This window comes from Leptodactylus fuscus, chromosome 2 (assembly GCF_031893055.1).
Source record: "Leptodactylus fuscus isolate aLepFus1 chromosome 2, aLepFus1.hap2, whole genome shotgun sequence".
Lineage (NCBI taxonomy): Eukaryota > Metazoa > Chordata > Amphibia > Anura > Leptodactylidae > Leptodactylus > Leptodactylus fuscus.
In genome coordinates this window covers 68239032-68261495 of record NC_134266.1, presented here as the reverse complement: position 1 = coordinate 68261495, position 22464 = coordinate 68239032, and the positions used below count along the sequence as shown (strand labels likewise).

The 22464-nt window shown below is 40.9% G+C and overlaps 1 protein-coding gene and 1 long non-coding RNA gene across 5 annotated transcripts in view; one reads left to right on the top strand and one right to left on the bottom strand.

Annotated features, from left to right (window-relative positions):
• The window catches only part of LOC142194681 (uncharacterized), a 431520-nt gene that overhangs the window by 187242 nt on the left and 221814 nt on the right, over positions 1-22464 (bottom strand). The gene's annotated exons all lie outside the window — the stretch shown is intronic.
• The window catches only part of CUX1 (cut like homeobox 1), a 277415-nt gene that overhangs the window by 148347 nt on the left and 106604 nt on the right, over positions 1-22464 (top strand). For all 4 annotated transcript variants that reach the window (XM_075263948.1, XM_075263946.1, XM_075263945.1 and 1 more), the window contains exons 9-11: positions 12018-12066; positions 14329-14433; positions 16001-16189. In XM_075263948.1, the coding sequence (XP_075120049.1) occupies positions 12018-12066; positions 14329-14433; positions 16001-16189 (343 nt within the window). The remainder of the gene's footprint in view (positions 1-12017; positions 12067-14328; positions 14434-16000; positions 16190-22464) is intronic.

Here is a 22464-nt window from a genome sequence, read left to right as displayed (position 1 = left end):
CACTTGTGCTAGATGTACTGAGGTAAATGTCTGAATTGCCTGTAGCAACATCTTCATAGTTTTTGACAGGTAACTTATTCCTAAAATGAGGTGAAAGGAGAACTGACAGCATGTCACTGCAGCTAAGAAGCGCCATTGGATAAAACAGATATAACCGTTATGTCTGCCCTTTATCTACCGTGAAAGTTTAATTTAGCAATTGCAGTCATATGTGTGAATTGTAGGCGGGGGAGGGGGTGCGCAGAAGTTCCTGTAAGGCCAGATTCATGTGTGCTTTTTTTTTTTTTTCTTTCTGCAGCACTTGCTTGCAGTTAAAAAATTATGTATAATATTATGTTTATGATTCATCACTGTGCCAGTCACATAGTGGATTTCACGCTCATAGAAAGGTGTGAACTCTACGGTGACAATCAACAGCGAAAATTGATATGCTGCAGATTTCTTATCGCCACCACCGGTCAGATTCTGTGCCGAGTTTTCTAGATCAGATTTGGTAGTATTTCATCCCCTCTGTTGCTACTATGAGTTTTCTACCTACAGTTTGACGCTGAAATATTTGTAGCGTATTTTTCCCATGTGGTTGTACGCTAATGCAAAGTCTCAAAAATAAATTCTGCAAAAAAATGAAATAGTTTTTGTTTTTATAGTGATTCAGTTGCCTTTAAACAAAAATGTATAATAATAATAATAATAAAAATAATAATCATCCATATACAGTAAAATACTCAGCAAGTATTGGTTGTGCTTAGATGTTTTACAGAACCCAAGTATAGCTGCTTTCTCTCCCATTTACTCCAGAATATCTTATTTTATTTACTATTGAAGGAGGTCAATGACATACCAATAAAGCAAAGGGTAAAAAGGCAGATATGTGTAAGCAAAAGTAGTAACCATTTATTAAATCATATAGTCATAGGTCCTGTAAATGTATCTAGAAAATTATACAATCAATGTATAAATCAAAAAAAAAAAGGAAAAAAAAAAATCGTATTGAGGGCGAATATAAAACAATTGCAACATTATTGAAATACTATAAAGTATATAAAATGATCAAGTCAAAAATGATTAGGTGACAGAGTTATATAGGCATAGAATGAAGCAGACGACAAGTAGACGTAGTAATGGATCAGAGCAGGGGTGTCTATAATGGCCCAATCCAAATATGTAATGTGCTAATAGTAAAAGGGCGTATATTATAACCCAATCATAATGTATAATATACTAATAGCAAAGGCCAGACAAATGACACATGACAGAGTATAGCTAGAAAACCCAAAACCAAGTAAGGGCTCGTTCACATTTGCGCCCGTACTCCGTTCTGCAGGTTTCCGTTTCCTGCACAAAGCAGGGGCAGGAGACGGAAACCTGCCAGCATGTTTCAAGCCCATTCATTTGAATGGACTTGAAAAGTCTCCGGCCGTGTGCGCCGGTGAGAGTTTTATGTGCTCTGCGGCGAAACCGTTTTTTTTTTTAAACCGGACGCAGAGTCGGACATGCAGTACTCTGTGTCCGGTTTAAAAAAAAAAAAAAACGGTTTTGCCACGGTGTGAACCCAGCATAATTCAATAAAAGCCACCTCTAAGATATTGGCCAAAATGCACATACATTGTAATGGCAGTACATATGTGTAAGGGCTCGTTCACATCTGCGCCCGGTCTCCATTCATACAGGTATCTGTTTCCTGCACAAAACAGAGGCAGGAGACGGAAAGCTGCAGGACTCTTTCATACCCATTCATTTGAATGGGTTTGAAAGATGTCCGACCGTGAGCGCCGGTGAGCATTTTATGCTCTCCGCCGCGAAACCGTTTTTTTTTTTAAACTGGACACAGAGTCAGACATGTAGTACTCTGTGTCCGGTTTAAAAAAAAAAAAAAAAAAAGGTTTTGCTGCGGAGAGCATAAAACGCTCACCGCCGCTCATGGCCAGACCCGGTCTGACAGGTTTCCGTCTTCGGCATGGAGAAGATGGAAACCTGAGAACGGAGTCCAGGCGCTAGTGTGAACCCAGTGTAAACAGGCACATTACCCATATTCAACATGCTATCCTCCTGGAATAACGCCTAACCCAACACGTGCTACGGCGCTGCCTTCTTCTGGGAGTTGAGGGGGTCGGCTAGAACTGTCCATGTCACTTGCAGGCCTAGCATTGTGCTCTGTAGGACATCACCGTGAATGTTGTCTTATAATTCCTGGAAATTGTTATTGCAGCTACTTCCTGTCTGGGCTTCAGTAAGGTCAAAGAGAGATGAAGACATTGCATATGCATAGTTTAATTTCATTATTCATATTTGGACAAAAATGATCAGAAATTTTAAAGAAGAATCTAGAATGTGTTATACTATTAAACTACAGCTAAACCAACCATTTTTGGTTACCTTTTGGCCTGTGTCAGAAAACGATCGGGCGGCTGGATTTCAGCTTGGCTGATTCTTTTGTTCTCGAGAAGATATGCTGATATCACAGGTTGGGTAGAATATCCGCTAGCCAGAGGAGTGTCTATACAGAATAGAGGATACGTGTCACATCTCTGGGGTCTGACTTCCTGAAAGTCCCCCATGTCTTCTCTATGTCTCTTCCAAGTGACTGACCAGCGCTCCTTTCACTGTTATGGGGCAGCCTGAGATTGCAGTGAATGGAGCACTGGATACAAGCACATTGGCACTTCATTCACATAGCGTAGGCATGGGGGGATTTCAGTCCCCCATTCTCCTTATCATTCAGGGACTCTGCAATCGGACCTCCAGCTATGTGATAGTAAATACCCCTTTGAATCCGATTATTTTAAGTAAAGTTTTCATTAAACAACATGCAGAAACGGAGCACCCCAGCCCCATACTGATGGTAACAAGCCCCTGTCCCAGCTGAGCATCCCCCGCCTACAGGCTCCTCCCTAATTTCTTTGTTGGTAGAAGTATTGCAGTATTAGCGTTAGTTCACATTAGCTTAGATCCGTGCTGTAGGAAGATTATGGTGCAAAGATTTTTTTTTATCTATATTTTGATTAATTTTCCATTAAATCCTTAGACATACAAGTTCTCTTTATTCTGTTAAACTGCTGAAGTTTTTTTTTTCTTTCTTTCCTTTGGAGCATTCCAGCTCCGATTTTCTTCTCCATTGTGCTTAATTTAATTAAACATCAAGATTCATTGGAATTAAAATGGAGGCAATGATTCTTTTCATGTTGTTGCTATGGTGATAAACAATATGTAATTCCAGCATTTAACATTAACAAACAATTTAGCCGCAGTAGGCAAATATTTACTCCAGACGAGCAGACAGTTACTTGAAAGCAATAGACAAAGTGTCCTGAAGACCATTTTAGTCATCACTGCATAGACATGTCTCTTCTTCAAGAAGACAGATTAAACAAGTCTGGTTACAATAAGCTGCTTGCTGGACATAATGGCGGCATGTCGGCATCCCTAAGCGATCAAAAACAGACATAGCCACCCATATCTTTACTCTGGTGCTGTGTATAGATATGGGTGGCGAGGTCTGTACTGGGTCTCTTAGAGATGTTTTAAAGTTGGGGCCACACGGTGGCTCAGTGGTCAGTACTGCAGCGCTGGAGTCCTGGTGTTCAAATCCCACCAAGGGCAAAAAACCATCTGCAAGGAGTTTGTATGTTCTCCCCGTGTTTGCATGGATTTCCATCCCATATTCCAAAAAAGATATACTGATAGGGGAAAAATGTACATTGTGAGCTCTATGTGGGGCTCACAATCTACATTTAAAAAAAAAAGAGATTTTTTTAAAAGTCTATCTAATGTTAACCCAGTTACAGCTAGATATTTGGGTAGAACACTTGTAAGACAGTCAACAGAGATGGAGAAATAACCCGTCTTCATCGAAGCAGACCATGTCAAGCATCATGATAAAAACATGTGGTCATGGAGATATTGAAAGGTTGTAGACCTTCCTGTTGCTATATATATATATATATAGATAGATAGATAGATAGATAGATAGATAGATAGATAGATAGATAGATATATCTATATAGATATATATAGATATATATATATATATCTATATATAGATAGATATATATATATATATAGCAACAGGAAGGTCTACAACCTTTCAATATCTCCATGACCACATGTTTTTATCTATGTATATATGTATATATATATATCACTCATAGGGCAGTATGTAAAAACAGTGCGTTGCCAGGCCGGTTTTGCAGTATCAGACTGGATGATGAAACCATGTAGAAGTGTGTCTCTCATACTGGTCAGCACCTGTGAAGACATCACCATCCGGTCCCATTGAGCACCATTCTCGTGTTCCATCCTTTTAAGGCAGTTATACTATTTTCTGCCGGGTTTACTAGGATATATACCAGAATACTTATTGTTGGGTTTTAAGATTGTTAGATATATTGGTTAACTATCACATTTCACCCTATGGTAGCTCTTTTGTTTAGTGATATCTATGTACACAACGCAGAACAATGCAAATATAATACATATTGAGATCATATGGATTGGTTAAGTTGAATTGTGTTCTTGCACACAATAATTCAAGACCATCCATCAAGTACGTACAGTATGCATGTGTTTAGTTTAGGAATACTGAATATTAGGTAGACAGTGATCATTATACATTATCCAAGTAACAGTGTTAACCAGTCTGTAGGGATATTTTTAAGATTTGACAATCTCTGTCAATAATATTGTGTTACATAATGGTGAAAGCATTAACCTAATCTATGGCCGGAGAGCCTATAATGCATTAGCGAGCACAGGACATTCTCACATGCCTTCCTTCATAGATACAGAATGAATCATGCAGTACACTTAATTCTCCGGGCCACAGCTGTTCAATTTGTCCTGCACTGAAGCGATTGAACCTTGAGTGACAGATACAGGCAATGTCTTTGATTGCTCGCTGGGTCACATGCCGAGCCATGACCTGCATTTCACATATTGTCTGTATGATTCCGGTTGCCCCCTTGTCTTCCACACACACGTTATTTGGACACCATGTTGGGCCACTAGAGGCCAATTGTGGAGTAAATTCTTACATGTGTAGATTGTATGGAATGGAATTTCTGTTTTCTCAGCAGTTAACTCCTGGTTACTGATGTGTTATGTGGTTTTATGATCGGGAGCCTCATCAAGTATAGAATTTATGGTCAGTAAATGCTTCCTATTAGGGTTATAAGAGTCTATCTTAAAGCCTCCTCAGCTCTCTATATATAGGTGTATGGTTTGGATGCTGTAGTTGGAAAGAAGAGGTATCTGCATTCATCCAATGGGAAATCTCGGGGTAAATCAACGGGGTAGATTCTTTTCATTTCAGAGGTGTCTCCAAGGAAGCTGGTTCAGCTGACAAGTATATATGTATGATCAGCTTAAAGCGGGACTAAACTTTCAAATTAAGTTTTATTTTTTATTTTTATTTATTTTTTTGCAGCATTTGTGACATTAATAAATTTTGTAACATATTTTATTAATACATTTTGGCTCCTTTCTGTGAAATCTTGAATTGTTTTTATTCCGTCCCTTCTTTATTAAGAGCTTTCCCCTGCTGATCACTGCATGGGCTTGTGTTTGTATAGCAGGGACAATAATAGTAGGCGGTCACTTCAAATAGTTATATCTTCTACATTATAAAATGTAGAAACTTGATCTAAAGTCATATGAAAGAGGAGGTTTTCATCTTTTATATGATATTAAGTCAAAGTTCTACCTTTACTATGTCCAGCGACATCACTGGTTGAAAATACAGCCTGGTTTACAGTCTTAGTGTCATATGAAAGGTGAGAGTCTCCTCTTTCATACAACACCAGAATCAAGTTTCTATGTTGTATAATTCCCTAAATATAACCCTCAGTTTCTCTTATACACACAAGCCTGTATACAGTGAGAAGAAGAGTTCAGCTGCAAGGGAAAGAATAAAGAAGCGCAGGATTTCACAGAAAGGAGCCACAATTTGTTAATAATAAATTTTATATTATACCTTATTGACATAAATGCTGCCAAAAATCAAAAGTTGTTTGAAAGCTTAGTTGAGATTTAAGGGCCGTTCATACTTTGGAGGATGAAGAGGAATTTGAGGTGGCAGGAAGACTTATGCCAGATCAAGATCAAAGAAGACAATTATTTTTCCCTCGTCCAAAATCGGGAAGGAATCTGTCGCTGATTATGTGGGTAATCCGCCTCAAACTCTGTGACAGATTCCTGTGTGTGAACTGGCTCTAAGTCATTTTTAGGGGGTATTTGGCAACAGATCGTTTCCCTCTTAACTATGCATGCATGCCCGCCCAGCCAAACAGGTCAGATGCCATCTTGTATCTGTTGTCTGCCTTGTTACATATATATATCTCCCTATCTTATAAAAATGAATTCTTGTCTGTCTGTCTGTCTGTCTGTCTGTCTGTACTCTAATGCGAACCAAACGACTGGACCGATCTTCACCAAATTTGGTACAGAGATACTTCAGGTATCCGGGAAGGTTTCAGACGAGACTCCAACTCGCTCGCACGTACCGTTGCTGAGATACAGCATTCCAAATACAGTGCCCCCCCCCCCTTAGCCAATACAAACCTGCAAGTCTTTCACTCATATTCCAACTGCAATACACACGGTCACTCCACATGCACAATACAACACTGATATCCAAACTGAGATACACGCATCAGAGGATTAGATACACAGATCAGCACACAGTATCACATGCCAGAGGATTAGATACACGGGTCTGCACACAGTCCCACACACCAGAGGATTAAATACGCATTTCTGCACACAGTTCCACACACTGAAAGATTTGATACGTGCATTTGCACACATTTTCACATGCCAAAGGATTAGATACAGGCGTCTACACACAGTTCCACACTCCAGAGGATTAGATACGTGTGTGTGCACACATTTGTACACGCCATAGGATTAGATACACGCGTCTGCACACAGTTCCACATTCCAGAGGATTAGATATCCGTGTCTGTACACAGTTCCACATTCCAGAGGATTAGATACGCGCATCTGCACACAGTTGTACATGCCATAGGATTAGATACACGCGTCTGCACACACTACCACATGCAGTAGGATTAGATACGCGCGTCTACACATAGCTCCACACGCCAAAGGATTAGATATGCACGTCTGCACACAGTACCACACGGGGGAGGATTAGATACGCGCGTCTACACACAGTACCACATGCCATAGGATTAGATACGCGCATCTGCACACAGTACCACATGCCGGGGGATTGGATACGCGCGTCTACACACAGTTCCACACGCCGTAGGATTAGATACACGCCTCTTCACACAATACCATACAGGGGAGGATTAGATACACGTGTCTTCACATAGTTGTACACGCCATAGGATTAGATACACGGGTCTGCACACAGTCCCACACACCAGAGGATTAAATACACACTTCTGCACACAGTACCACATGCCATAGGATTAGATACGTGCGCCTGCACACGGTTCCACATGCCGAAGCATTAGATACAGGCGTCTACACACAGATCAGCACACAGTATCACACGCCAGAGGATTAGATACACGGGTCTCCACACAGTCCCACACACCAGAGGATTAAATACGCATTTCTGCACACAGTTCCACACACTGAAGGATTTGATACACGCGTCTGCACACGGTTCCACATGCCGAAGGATTAGATACAGGCGTCTACACACAGTTCCACACTCCAGAGCATTAGATACGTGCGTCTGCACACATTTGTACACGCCATAGGATTAGATACACGCGTCTGCACAGAGTACCACATGCCGTAGGATTAGATACACGCGTCTACACACAGTTCCACATTCCAGAGGATTAGATACGCGCGTCTGCACACAGTTGTACACGCCATAGGATTAGATACACGCGTCTGCAGACAGTACCATATGCAGTAGGATTAGATACGCGCGTCTACACATAGTTCCACACGCCAAAGGATTAGATACGCGCCTCTTCACACAATACCACACTTTGGAGGATTAGATACGTGTCTCTGCACACAGTACCACAAGCCAGAGAATTAGATACGCATCTCAGCACACAGTATCACACAGGGGAGGATTAGATACGCGTGTTTACACACAGTACCACACGGGGGAGGATTAGATACGCGCGTCTACACACAGTTCACATGCCATAGGATTAGATATGCGCATCTGCACACAGTACCACATGCCGGGGGATTGGATACACGCCTCTACACACAGTTCCACACGCCGTAGGATTAGATACGCGCCTCTTCACACAATACCACACAGGGGAGGATTAGATACACGTGTCTTCACACAGTTGTACACGCCATAGGATTAGATACACGCGTCTGCACACAGTACCACATGCCGTAGGATTAGATACGTGCGTCTACACACAGTACCACATGCCTTAGGATTAGATACACGCGTCTGCACACAGTACCACATGCCGTAGGATTAGATACGCGCATCTACACACAGTACCACATGCCGTAGTATTAGATACACGTGTCTACACACAGTTCCACACACCGTAGGATTAGATATGCGCCTCTTCACACAATTCCACACGCCGTAGGATTAGATACGCGCCTCTTCACACAGTACCACACGGGGGAGGATTAAATACGTGCTTCTGCACACAGTACCACACGCCAGAGGATAAGATAAGCGCGTCTGCACACAGTACCAAATTCCGTAGGATTAGATACGCACGTCTACACACAGTTCCACATGCTGTAGGATTAGATACGCGCCTTTTCACACAATACCACACAGGGGAGGATTAGATACGTGCATCTGCACACAGTACCACATGCCAGAGTATTAGATACGCGCATCTGCACACGGTACCGCACGCCAGAGTCATTAGATATGCGCGTCTGCACACAGTTTCACTTACTGGAGGATTAGATACGCGCCTCTTCACACAATACCACACGGGGAGGATTAGATATGTGCATCTGCACACAGTACCACACCAACAAGGATTGGATACTTGCATCTAAACACAGTACTACACGGGGAAGGATTAGATACAGCTTTACTCCAGGTATCCATAACAACTGATCACAGGTTTTTCACTGACATCCCAAATGAGATACACATAATCACATGACGCTTATGGACATACACACAAACAGCATACAAAATACATCAGTGCAAAATTGGACAATTCTTATGGGGCCACTACACAAACATAAAATGTAATATACCCATGCGAAGCTGGGTCCTCCCTCTAGTATATATATATATATATATATATATATATATATATATATATATATATATATATATATATAAATTTTCCAATAAATTAGAGCAAGCAAGCCTAAAATGGAACAAGCTCGATGTTATCAGTTATCTGTAAATGTAATAAACCATTTAAAGCCGCCATCTTTACAGCCTTATCATAAATAACCCAGGGCAGATAGAAGTGGGGTAGATAACAGTACTTTTATCACCTCAAGATAAGATTCCCCTGCTCAGTAAATAGAACATGATACCACGTGTCATTGATAATCCCTTGTGCCAATACAGAGGCCAATTTAAAGAAGACTTTATCAGTCAAATGCAGATAACAAGTGGTTGTGGTAATATTGTAATTTATCCGTGCGATGATACATGACAGAAATATTGTTCTTTTAAGGATTGTGCACCATGCATAGCAATTTGTACTACAACCAATGCATGAACTATTGATCTAGCAAGGAACAGACCTGGAGTATTGCTCCTGTACATCAGTCTATTTTGCTATTCACAGCTTAATCAGCTATTTCTGCCTATCTTATAGAGCTCTATGCTCTACCCTGTCACTGTGGCCATCCTGGTTGAAGGCACAGGACTCGCAAGAATAGACATTTTGGTGAGCTTTTTATAGACATGAAGATGTATCCAGTGGTCTAATCTTTCTGTAAGCATGCTTAGACGAGTACTGGGGAAGGCGTTCCTCCCCACTGACACAGTACAGCGCTATAGGCACTACTGTGAGGAGGGGCTTTCCTGGCTGACTGTCAGAAACGCCCTTCTGACGGTGAAGAGCTACGGTATTGGCACTGACAGCTCTTCACCCGGGGCACAGATCGTAAAAGCCGACAGTGCACTGAATTCAGCGCAATGTCAGCTTTCTAGCAGTATATAAAACCGCATGTGCACCAAGTGATGAAAGTTCCTCTTTAACTGTAAGTGTCACATACTTAGAAGCAGCAGCAGCATGGGTGACATAATGCAATAGGACACATTAGGAGTCACTTATGCTGAACTTGAGGTGTAATTTATAGCAGAGCCACCACCTATAGCAGTACCGTAACTTTGTCCAGTGGGATCATTGGGCTCATTCTTTAGTAAAACAAAAGAAAGGAAAGAAATCTTTTTATGTGAGTCTTAATTCAGTTGCTAATGCAAACTGTGTGTCCGTGATCTCTGTTAGTAGTGGATTTACAAAGGATAAACTGTGCTCTTCTATTAGAATATCCTCCGATCTGACCAAAATAGGGCACAACTGTGGGCTAGTATTAAAAAGAATTACATTTTGCTAAAATGTTTATTACCAGGAAAATCATTTAAAATACCAATAAGAGTTCTGGTCTGAACAAGAAACATGGCTCGAAATATTTATACACGTAGAGATTAAGATGAATTCATATTTACAGTGCGGATCTATAATTAGGAGCTGTTTTGAGCAGAGCTGCACTTCTTAAACAAGAGGCCTGGAATGTAAACAGCTGCAATTACCCTTTATCCACAGAGATATATCGAAAAGAGCCCTCCATGTTGGCCGTTTCAATGACAAAAATAGTGTTAGTGCTTCTGTTGCACATTGATTTTATTTTATTTTTTGTAATCTTGTGTATTTAGTTTGGATGCCTGGAAACCCATATTGACTGTGAACTGAAACATGATATTCAACTATTAAATCAAACTATATATATGCAATATTCTATCATCTATGTGAGGGGTATTTTACTACTATTAACAAAATCTGATTAGAACATTCATCTGCCTATAGCTCTATACATATAACTGCTTAATCTGAAAATCTTGTACAAACCACAGAGGGTTAGCGTGTGTTTACACAGAGATAACAGCCCTTTCTTTCTCAGAAGCTGAGATAAGAGCAGTGTAATATAGAATGTGAACATAAATTCATAACAGTCGTGAAGCCATGTCATTTACCGGGATAAAAAGTAGCCTATATTTTAATTGAGGTTACAATCAATCTATGTGCCAAATTTCATTCAAATCTGTTCAGCCGTTTTTGCGTGATTGAGGAACAAACATACAAACATACAAACTTTCACATTTATAATATTAGTAGGAGGATTAGTAGGATAGGATACAGATAGAGAAGAAAGATCAGGTCTTCTCTCTATCTGCAGCTTGCCCCTAAGGCTATAACAGCGGTTACCCATGGACACCTGCAGACCACATAGACTATAATAGGGTTCTTCGGGTGTCTGATGGGTTTCTGCCATTTTTATACTGAAACTAGCAGAGAGAAAAGTTCTCCGTGCAGGACTTTTCTCTCTGCTGTTTTTCGTCAGACTCCAACGCACATGTGAACCTAGCCTTCCTTAGAAGAAGCAGTAGTAATGAGTGGTGTTGCTGGATAAGAGAATACTTACTATAAGCAGCAGCAGATTTTCTGTAATAATATGTTTTGTATTGCCAATTGTACTAATGATTTATGAGAAACAATATAAACGTGGGTTACTCAATAGGCTGAGGCCATATGTAGAAACACAGCATTTTTGGCCATTGCATAAACTCAACTGGAAAAATACTGTGTTTTACGGTCCCAGCAAAAGGGAGTGAGGTTTTGTGGAATAAATTGCGGGGGAAAATGTGTTTTAGAAAAACATAGCATGTAAATTTTACCTGCAAAAAACTTGGAAAGGCATGAAAAACTAAAGTGATTTTGGGATTGCATTTTCAGCTGTGTTTTTGCAGCGTTTTTTTCTGCTTTCATCATTTTAGCTATGTTTCACTATCTTGACTTTTTGTATTTACAGCCTTGTTTATCTATGTTTTTCTTTTTCCTCGATAGGGCCGACGAGATTGAAATGATCATGACAGACCTTGAGAGAGCCAACCAGGTAACCAATCCAATCTTTTAGCGGCATGTAATTGTCTCATGTCAACATGGTTCAAGAACCTCATTTTAACCGAAAGAAGACAAAATGTGTCTACATCTAGACTATTACAGTCAGCACTAGTGTATGCATGTTCCAGGCGCAGGTGAGGAGCTGGATCGTGGCCACCTGTTTCATGTCATCGCTTTTGTTTCTTTTGGGCAACTTCCAATTTGGAAAAAGAAAGAAAACACAAAAACCCGGCTACATTTTATTTATACACTTAAGAGAAAGGATATTGTACATTCAGTAATAATTCCTTGAAGAAATGAAATGGCATTGAAATTTCATTATAAGATGATCGCGGTGTTAAAAGCCCTCTAATGCGCACCATAATAACATGCTGAGAAATTTGTCCTGGACTATGCTCTAGACTGGAGTTATTTGCCTCTGCTTTGGCATGCACACATTTGCTTTTGTCCAAGAAGGATTTGTAGTCCTAACCAAGGTCTTTTGGCAGGCGAGCGCCGTACATGACGTTTTGATTAAGCACATCTTCTGGGAGTGTAAGATCATGCTGAAAAGCGCTGGGATCTGGGCTTTCTTTGAATGGATTTTTCTGTATTAGGACTGTGACGTACTCAATGAACACATACTTTTCAGAAGTCAACTCACAATTTATTTATTTTTTTAATGTTTTTCAATGGAGTCAACATAAAAGCAGTCCCAGCTTAATGACCAGCAGATACTAATATTCATTATAAAATGATCTCCTTCTAATAGAATTGCATTTACTTCCAGGACAGCTGCTCTTTTAGTGTTTTCTCTTGTCCTTGACATACAGGTTTCCTTTTTTTTTTTTCTTTTTTTATAACCAAGCCATTAAGATGCAACAACTATAAGTCAGCAGCATATATACGTAGAGCCATTATACAGCACACTATGACTAATGTAGGCCATAGACTTCCAATTTTTGTGTTATGTCTATGCTGTGAAAACAGTCAGTTGCGAAGGTTGATAATGTGTTCCAGCAGTCAGAGCCATTATCAGTTATTATTTGTTAGTGGCTGTCACTGCTGTAATGTTTTAATCTATTATTGGCTGAGTAATTATAGACATGTCAAGAACGATTTTCACTAAGAAAATAATTTCCATCCCTTTGAATATCCCCGTATGTACGGTCCTTTTATAGAGAGAAACCATAAAAGGTATCATTATGGTTAGGGCATACTACAGTACTTCTTATAGCAGGGGTTGCCATACACATCAAATAGTGGACAGCCAGTTTTGGTGGGACAAGTCAACCATTTAATGGGTAAAGTGGTGTCCCAACTCCCACCCATGATTGATTAAGATAAAGGAGAAAAAAATGGTTTATATGTTAGATTTCAACATGTCGATCCATCGTCTCAAGATAGGTAAAACACCACCATGGTGTCTGAAAAAAGCATACTCTGCTCACCCTACTGAGACACATAAGAGCTTGGCCAAGCAGAGTGTGGATATGTACGGAGGGGTTGACATTTATGAGTTTTGTGTAGGGATATATTACCTTTTTGAAGTTACAAGGAAGACCCGAGATCTTCCACCATTCCAAAATCTCTAAGCCAGCCACTTGCAGATCTTTGTAGCCTATGTTCCCTGCGTCCACAGACGTTACAGTCAAGCTGAACATTCATGACCGCATGCGTTTCATCAGCTGGAATAAAATAATGGTATTCAGCTCTGGAATCACACACAGGGTAGCTTGCCTCCTTGTTTGATCAAGTATGGCTACTTTATCCTGGTCCATCATTCCGCCGCTTTAACCCCTTTCTTTCCAGCTCTGCCGTTCTATTGGCTGAATAGAATCCATCCCTACCAGATTAAAAGGTTCCTACCGTGCCTCCCCCTATGAGTCATTCCCACAAGTAATTCTAAAATGAAATCATTCTCGGCGTGAGTATAGAAATAAATTGAATAAAAAAGATTCCATTTCTCCTCATATTTATTCAGCCTGATAAATTCAGTGGGCTGCAGCATTAACAGCAGCAGGGGATTCCTTGCTTCTAGCGTTAAATTACTGTCATAATCGCTCAATTATTTCTTCCTTGTACTGTTTAAAATAAAAATCCATCACTTTCCAGTTTTTTTCCTCCTTCCCCCCCTAACATTTATTAGGTTGAGTGTTTAGGAAAATCAATTATAGTCAGCCGGGCATGAATTGATGAATGTTCTCAGATTAATTGTCAGTTGTTAAAATGAATGTATTTCTCTCTTCACCTTTTTTTTCCCTCCTCCCTTCAGAGAGCAGAGGTGGCGCAGAGAGAAGCAGAGGCCTTAAAGGAGCAGCTCTCGACAGCTAACAAATCTCTCCACCATGCCTCGCAGACGCAGAAACCGCCTGATACGGTGAACATACACTATATGTTTCTTCTTCCTCCTAACCTCTATAATGATATGTGGAGTTTTCACACCAAAGGCCCTGGCCACATCTGTATCAAAGACTCAGGAGCCACTATTGCAGATTTAGTCATGTTTGACAGGACAAAAAGGTGCCCTATGCGGCACTGTTTTTTTCCATCAAACCAACGGACACCTAAGTGGAATTCGATGGACCGTGTAATAAGTCAATAGGGTATGTCAAGCACTGTTGGTGTCTGTTAGGTGACTTATCTGGCACTGTGTTGTGGTTTTTATTATTAAAATGAAACCACAGAGCAGATGTGATAAAAGCCTAGGTGACCCATTATAGTGCCCGATTATTAGCACAATCCGTGTAAGGGCAGGAAAAGATCGGTAATAAATAATTAACATTTATTGTTCTCTGACTGAATCCCCATAATAGTTATTATCTCTGACGCAGTGTATCAAGGTGGCAAAATCATATCTTGTGAAGACCGTTGTGATGGCCATTGCTTCCTAGAACACAACTTGTGTGAAAATTATCACTAGGCCACAATGGTGGTTTTCATTCAGCTAGTAAGAAACTTGGTAATTCTTGGTGTGGAAATGCCCTCAGGTTCTCACCATAGAAAATATTTAAAGCATTGACCTCGTTCTGTGGCTCTCCAGCATCTCCAAAACTGCAATTCCCAGCATACACTTGTATCTGCTGGACCAGACTTAGAACTGTAGCTTTGTATATGCTGAAGACCATTGACATAAAGGCACCTTTACACATAGCTAGATGCTGTTGAATGCATAGCATGCCACATTTTATGGTGTAAACTGGCCCTTAAGCTTATCATATGGGCAACTCAACAATTTTCACAGGGCTAGCCAACGGTCTTTTGTTCGGAGCTACCCTGACATCAAATATCAGGGTCAAAGAAGGTTCAAGTTGTTGGATTTCCACATGCCCAAACCTTTTGTTCTCAGAGAATTCAGTTTTTGCCAGACCTGTTAGCCAGTGCCTTACTCACTTCTACATTCCCTAAGCCAGGTGTGCATGTGTATGGGGGTTGGGAGGAATAGCTGTTGGCTGAATGAGTGTTCAGACAACAATTATCTCTTATACAGTTTTGCTAGTAATTGCAGACTATACTAGAAGTGAGGCGTATGTTACTATAGTGAAGAGTGAGGTTTCTTTTGGAATTCTCACTTTAGATAAGGTATTTTACGACAATACAGAAGGAATATAGATACTGAAGACAGTGGCTTTATAAATTCCATGTTCAATGATAAATGGTGGTCTCTTTTCAGGACCAATTCACTGTTTTTAAAATAATATTTTCTACAGTGTTTTCTACCATGTGCTGGAAGCCAGGGTGTCATTCCCATATAGGCTTTCTGTAGAGGTTGATCTAAATTGATCCGATATGTATTACCTTCATACAGTAGTATGTAGATCACGTTGAAACATTCCTGTGAGTTTTCTGAGATCGTCTAGCTTTAAGGATAAGTCCATTTCAGTCTTTTGCAGATATTTCTCACGCCATTAATATAAAACTGAAATTCTCTCTTTGCCCACAAACAGGATCAGACGTTGGAGGGATCATCTCGCTCCAATATGGAAGTTGAACTTACCGCAAAGGAGCGTGAAATAGCCCAACTTGTGGAAGATGTACAGAGGTTACAGGCCAGTCTTACAAAGCTCCGTGAAAACTCAGCTTCTCAAATATCTCAGCTTGAACAGCAGCTAAACACCAAGAACAGCACTCTTAAAGTAAGTGCTCTGTAATACTGAGGCTTCAGATTCTACCTTTCACTTTTGGAATCTAGATCATGACATGGGGACAGTTTATTATGTCAATGTAGCTTCATCTACTCTTAAAACCTAGATAGAAATGGACTGAAGTGGATGTTTTTAATCTACCGCATTCGGTTGCCCGAGTGTTCATCTATGATGGACAACACCCAACAGATATCTGAAAAATATGTTGGATCAGGCTTGAAAACACCTGGTAAATCCCATTTCTTTTGTCTGCTGGCAGTTGATACACCATGTTCTCCTATTCAACAGAAGGGAGCGCATAGAAAAATAAGCCAGAATTCTACAGTTTGAGCCAAAAGACTTGCATACATGCCTTGCACACTTTTTCCAATGAGGTTTGGCTCACGAAAAGGGACATCGCTTGTCGGGAAAAGTGGCGTTGTTTAGCTGTGACTTCATTTTTGAGTATACTAAACCAACAAATAGGTGATGTAAAGTTAGACTAGAGAGTTCAAAATACACCAGATTTTTTTCCAGCATGACTTACTGTGATAAACCTGGCTGTTGAGTCTAACTTAGCACCGTCTAATTCTTAGACCGCATCCACCAGACTGTTTTATGCAGCTAGCTGACATATAAAGTTTTGACTTGACTCTTTACTACTGCTTCAGAGACTGAAGACCAATGGTGATTTTCTTAAAGCTGGTTATATGCATGAAAAGAAAATAGTTTGAAGCTACCAATATCAATTGACTATTTCCTGTATGACCTGGTTGTCAGGCAGACAGAAGTGTGGGTCATGTTAGATGTAGGATTTCAATATGCCAAATTCTGGAGATAAGTCACTGCTATGTACAGTATATCTGGCAGTGACATATTCCGCCCTCTTCATTTAATAAACATGCACACTCAGCTAAGCATCCGTGTACACAGTGACAGCTATTTCATGTAAATGGACAAGTTAAGGTTACATAAAGAAATGCTAGCATAAACTACAAAATCAATTTTTATATGAATTCTGTAGAACTTCAGATCATTGCTCTCAACTGCAGTCTGCTACAGGAAAAGCACAATGTTCTTGTGAAATTAGTTATCAATCTTTTGCTGCCATGTTAGACATGCTGAGGATTGAGATACTGCCATTAACCTTTATTGCCCTGAAAACTACCCTGTTGCAGCACAATGTGCATTTTTACATGCATACCAGATAATTCCAGAAATTGTGCTCAATGAGTCGTCTCTAATAGACTGTGTGTTTTTGCGACACGAACAAAACCTCTTGATCTCTGTGAATCTTTTCTTCTGTCCTGCATGCATCACTAGAGCCAGTTTTGCATATGTCCACATCCTTTGATGAATGATGTCACTAAAAATTTGTCTTGTGTGTTCTGAGCATGAAAATAAATTGCTGTCATGATATGCATGCTGGAGCGCAAATGCCAGGGCAGCATTATATCACTATAATAGGGTAGGTTCTGCATTACTTTTTAAGCGCCATATATTATAATCTTCAATAAAAAATGACCTCATAGCCATTTATAAGCGATGCAGTAATATATACTCTACCTTCTTCCCGTAGCATTGCATTAGGCAGGAAATCTGACTGACAAACTGTAATTGTGGCCTTTAGTCACACAGCTTTTCTAGAGCTAAATGTCAAAAGTAGAATTAAAAATTTGACAATTCATGGAGGTAAAGGTAACCAAACACCTTCAATAGCCGCTGGTCTACAGCTATTCCTCCAGACTTACCGTTCACACGCATACTCCATTCTGGTAAAAGAAAGTAAATTGCTGCTTGCCACACCCATACTACTGTATAATGGCGAAACAAAAACTGCCCAATCATGTATACTCATGTATAGGGAAAAGTCAGGAGACTTCCAAACATATAAAATAGGCAGGGCAAAATTGGTGTGTTCAGACATCTTTTCTTGTGTTTCTTAGGGCTCGTTCACACGGGGCATGAGGGGGCGGATTTTGGCGCGGAATCCACGTCATAATCTGCCCCCTCACAATGGTGGTCTATGTCCCTTCTTCAGGCGGATTCCGCTGAATCAGCCGCAGTGTCCGCCTCTCGCCATTCATTTGGGCCTAATCCAGAGCGGAAAGCCACAACGGATGCCGTGCACTGCATCAGCATCCCGTCACGGCAGCTGCAATGGAATATGCACGCGCGTATTTGCGTGTGAACTAACCCTTAGAGGCCTTATGACCAGGTTCATACAGTTGTAATACAGCCAAAACAACTATATCCTATTTAATAAAAGATATAGTGATTGAAGTTCAAATTCTGTGGGTTGTTATTTTCATGCATTGTTGGCAACCATAGGAAACCTGCCTCACTGGTACATTTTCTATATTAGGGAGAAAATGTGCTTTAGGGTGAGTTCACACATGGCATACTTGTTGTAGAGTTGCTGTGTGGATTCCAGACGGCATATTGAGAGAGAGTTACAGTACAATACATGTGTAAAGCACAGCATAATTTATATGGGTGACATTCAGTAAGCATCTTCCACATATAGGAAACAAATAAGCATGCTGTTCTTTATGGGGGCAAAACTGCAGAGAAAAAGAAATGAATTGACATTTTGCTTGAATGCGATTCATTGAATTTATAGTCTTATTTTGTAACCAGTATGCTGATTTTGTCTGCAGCCACAACTATCCTGTGTGTCCTATACATGCATTCTAGATGTACATGTGATAATACATCTCTGCATCTTCCACTGGCATTGAATTCCTACTGCCTATTGTATCACGTGTGTGGGGACTATGAGACAGGTCACCAAAGTGATACAAACAGCTTGGCCCATACATGTGATCATATTGATAGTGGTAAAAAAAATGACAGTTCAGTATATGTCTAGGACAAACAGGATGGTTGTGTCCTCAGATGGAGCCAGCATACTGTAGCTATCTTAGAAATGGGGGAGGGCAATACTGATCATTGGGAAATGAGAGGGCTCGCACAGAAGAGGAGGGCATTGTGTATGACTATGAAGGCAAAGCGCTGCCCACATTTCCAGTAATCTGTCTCCATGTCTTTGCAGCTAGAGCCAGACTTCACATGACAGGCAGTGAACAGGAAGGTAGAGGGTAGGGAGACACCTAGAGGCAAGCACTTTTTTGGAGTCATTTTTCAGCACAAAACCCCCTGATTTGCACGATAGTGATCACATTGGCTATCCTATGAGCACAAGTTATGACAGCGACCATTGAGGGATTTTGTCACCGTGGTACTGCAATCTGCAGCAGATTTCGTGCTGTACTACATCTTTGTTATTCTACTCAGGATTGTAGTTCTTAATGATATAACCCAAGCCTACTTTATATTTCTATGAATGTAGTGTTTTCTAGAGAACAACACCAGGGTGGCTTACAAATTTGTCTTTGCTATTGTAGTCTAGTAGCACAACATGCAAATCATGCTGTTGTTCCTGTAACCGATTGTAGCCAGAGGCAAGGTAGAGTCCATTGATGCTTCCAGTACTGTCATATTTTGCGGATGTGTGTAGCTTATTATTTTAAATAAGTAGATATACTTAGGAAGCTATACACGGCCTTTACTATTCATTTGTCTTCTTGTCAGACATTGCAGATACCCTTCCCCCGCCCTTAATATGCGGAACTTGCCTTTCTCTGTCAATGGATGTTTGTAGATGAAACATTCCATATGCCCTCTATAGAGAAGAGGTTAATGTACTATATTTTTAACAACTGTTTTCAGGCACCCTGTGTCATTCTGTGGGATCGGAATAACAGTTTGTTCAGCTCCATACATCTTGGCATGTGAATGGATCCCAGATGTAGACCTTCTATAGCGCCATTAAAATCACATTAACAATTTAAGTAGGGAATTCATTGTGACATTTGTTTGCTATAATATGTGATGTGTCTTGCAGCAACTCCGCATTGTATAATTATCAATCACTCTCACCATTGGCTCTAGAGCACTGAATCTGCAGTCACTAGTCACAATGCAAAATTGTGAGAACTGACAACATGATAGACGCTGGTCTGGAGCAATGTATTGACTTTATCTGCTTCAACCTCTAAATTTTGTGGAATTTGTCTATGTAAAAGTGATCAGAAGTTTGTGTTTCTGGATACAAGTTATGCTTGGGACAACCTTCACTAACCATTTCATGTGATAACATCACGCAGTGTAGGATTGCTATAAACTAGTCATTTACACAATGACTGTGTCATTGTTCAATAAGTATAATAAGCCATTGTGTTCTCACACCTCCAATTTCCCTTTTGAGGGGGAGGGGGACATGCTGGTTTCTGGGAAATAGGGGTCTGGTTACAATTTCAACCTCTGCAAAGTTTTTGCCACACCACGGTACTTCTGATAATGCATGTATACATAAAGCTTAGGTTAACTGCTAAGTGATAGGTTGTCATGCTGCTGTGACCCCACAACGATCAGCTGTAAGGAAGGCAACCTGGTAACTAATGTTCAGTTTTCTGGTAGCTCTACTGCAGGGGAGAGAAAGCAATACAAGGTGCTGTGTAATGTAGTCCTCTAGAGAGAGAGATGCTCTTTGTAGCACTTCTTTGCTCCAGTTAATAAAAGGGGTGTTCTCATCTCAGAGTTTCACCTGCTCCCCTGTCTCCTCTCCCATCCACTTCCTGGTTTCAGTGACAAGTTTGTGGACAGGCTTAGCCTGTATAATATACAGTAGTTGTCAGGCCAGCTGCATCCTTCTCAGACTGTGCACTGTTATCTCTGGATGTTGTAGCCCATACCAGGGGGCAGAAAATGAATGCACTTTGAAGAGCTGACAGAAAGCTCCATTAGATGTCAGTCTCAGTGGTCAGGAGCGGGTCTGAAACCTAGGCAACAATCTGTATACAATGAACAGTGTCTGCCAAAAGGTAAAACACATCAGTTAGCCTAAGCTACATGTTTAAATACGATACTGGAGATGGGAAGACCCTTTTAATGGAGGACCAAAGAGGGACTACATCTAAAAGCAAGGAGTGCCTGAATAGTGATCTTCAAATGTGTTTTGTAAACCAGACAACTCCTTTGAGTCCCCATACACATGTGGAATCCGGGCCAGAAAACCCCTTATGTACATCAGCCAGATCAGGGGCGTAACTACCATAGAGGCAGCGGAGGCGACTGTCACAGGGCCTGGGCCATTAGGGGGCCCAGTGACAGCCACTACCGCTGCGTTTTTTAAAAATTTTTAATAGGCCGTTACGGGCCCTATTCACTTGCCGATCCTGGCTGGGCCGGGATCGGCAAGTGACACCGCGGGCCCCACAAACACTATCATTATACTCGGGGGTCTTTGCAGACCCCCGAGTATAATGATCGGAGGCCTGGGAGAGGTAAGGGAACGTAACAAACAATGTTACTTACCTCTCCACGATCCTGCCAGGCCTCCTTTCTGAAGTCTCTGATGTCACATGAACCCGGCCTGCGTCCCGGGTCATGTGACGTCTGACGTCATTTCAGAAGGACGGCAGCAGAGAAGACAGCGTAGGAGCTGGAGACAGGTAAGTAACAGTAATTTTTTATGTTTTTATTCCCCCAGGTCTCCGATTATTATACTCTGGGGTCTGAAAAACCCCCAGAGTATAATAATTGTTTATGAGTGTCCACTATGGGGTATAATACTGTGTGCAGGGGACACTATGGGGGATAATGCTGTGTGCAGGGAACACTATTGGGGATGATACTGTGTGCAGGGGCCAGTAAGGGACAAAATGGAGTGCGGAGGAGGGGCCGGTCGAGGTCTTCGACGTCAGTGTCGGTTGGGGGCCCATGTCAAAAGTTCGCCACGGGGCCCCGCCATTCCTAGTTACGCCACTGAGCCAGATGTATATGGCCTGAATCCAGTCGGTAGACCAAGACTCCTTATGTTATAGGGCTATATGATGCTAAGACTTTCTGCCTGCCAATGGTTTCTCTCTCCATACTGTATGCAATACAGGCAGTATAGCCACAAGGAGGAAAGGACTCCTGGCATCATAGCTCAGCTATGAAAGGATTCAGGAAATCCAACCAATGCATGAGACATATTCCTATCTAGAAATAGGGCCTAGTACAGAGGAGAAGCTTTTCCTTTATGACTGTATTCTATATACTATACTGTAACCTCCTTGTAAAAACTGCTCATGATCCTCTTCTCTTACATTGTATGGTACGACTGTTTAGTATAATAGTGAAATATCACTTTTCTTATGTATATTTTCTTATTGTGGATGTGGTAGATACTAAGTATTTTTAATTAAAGCTTCTTGTTTTTGCTCATTGTCATTTCCACT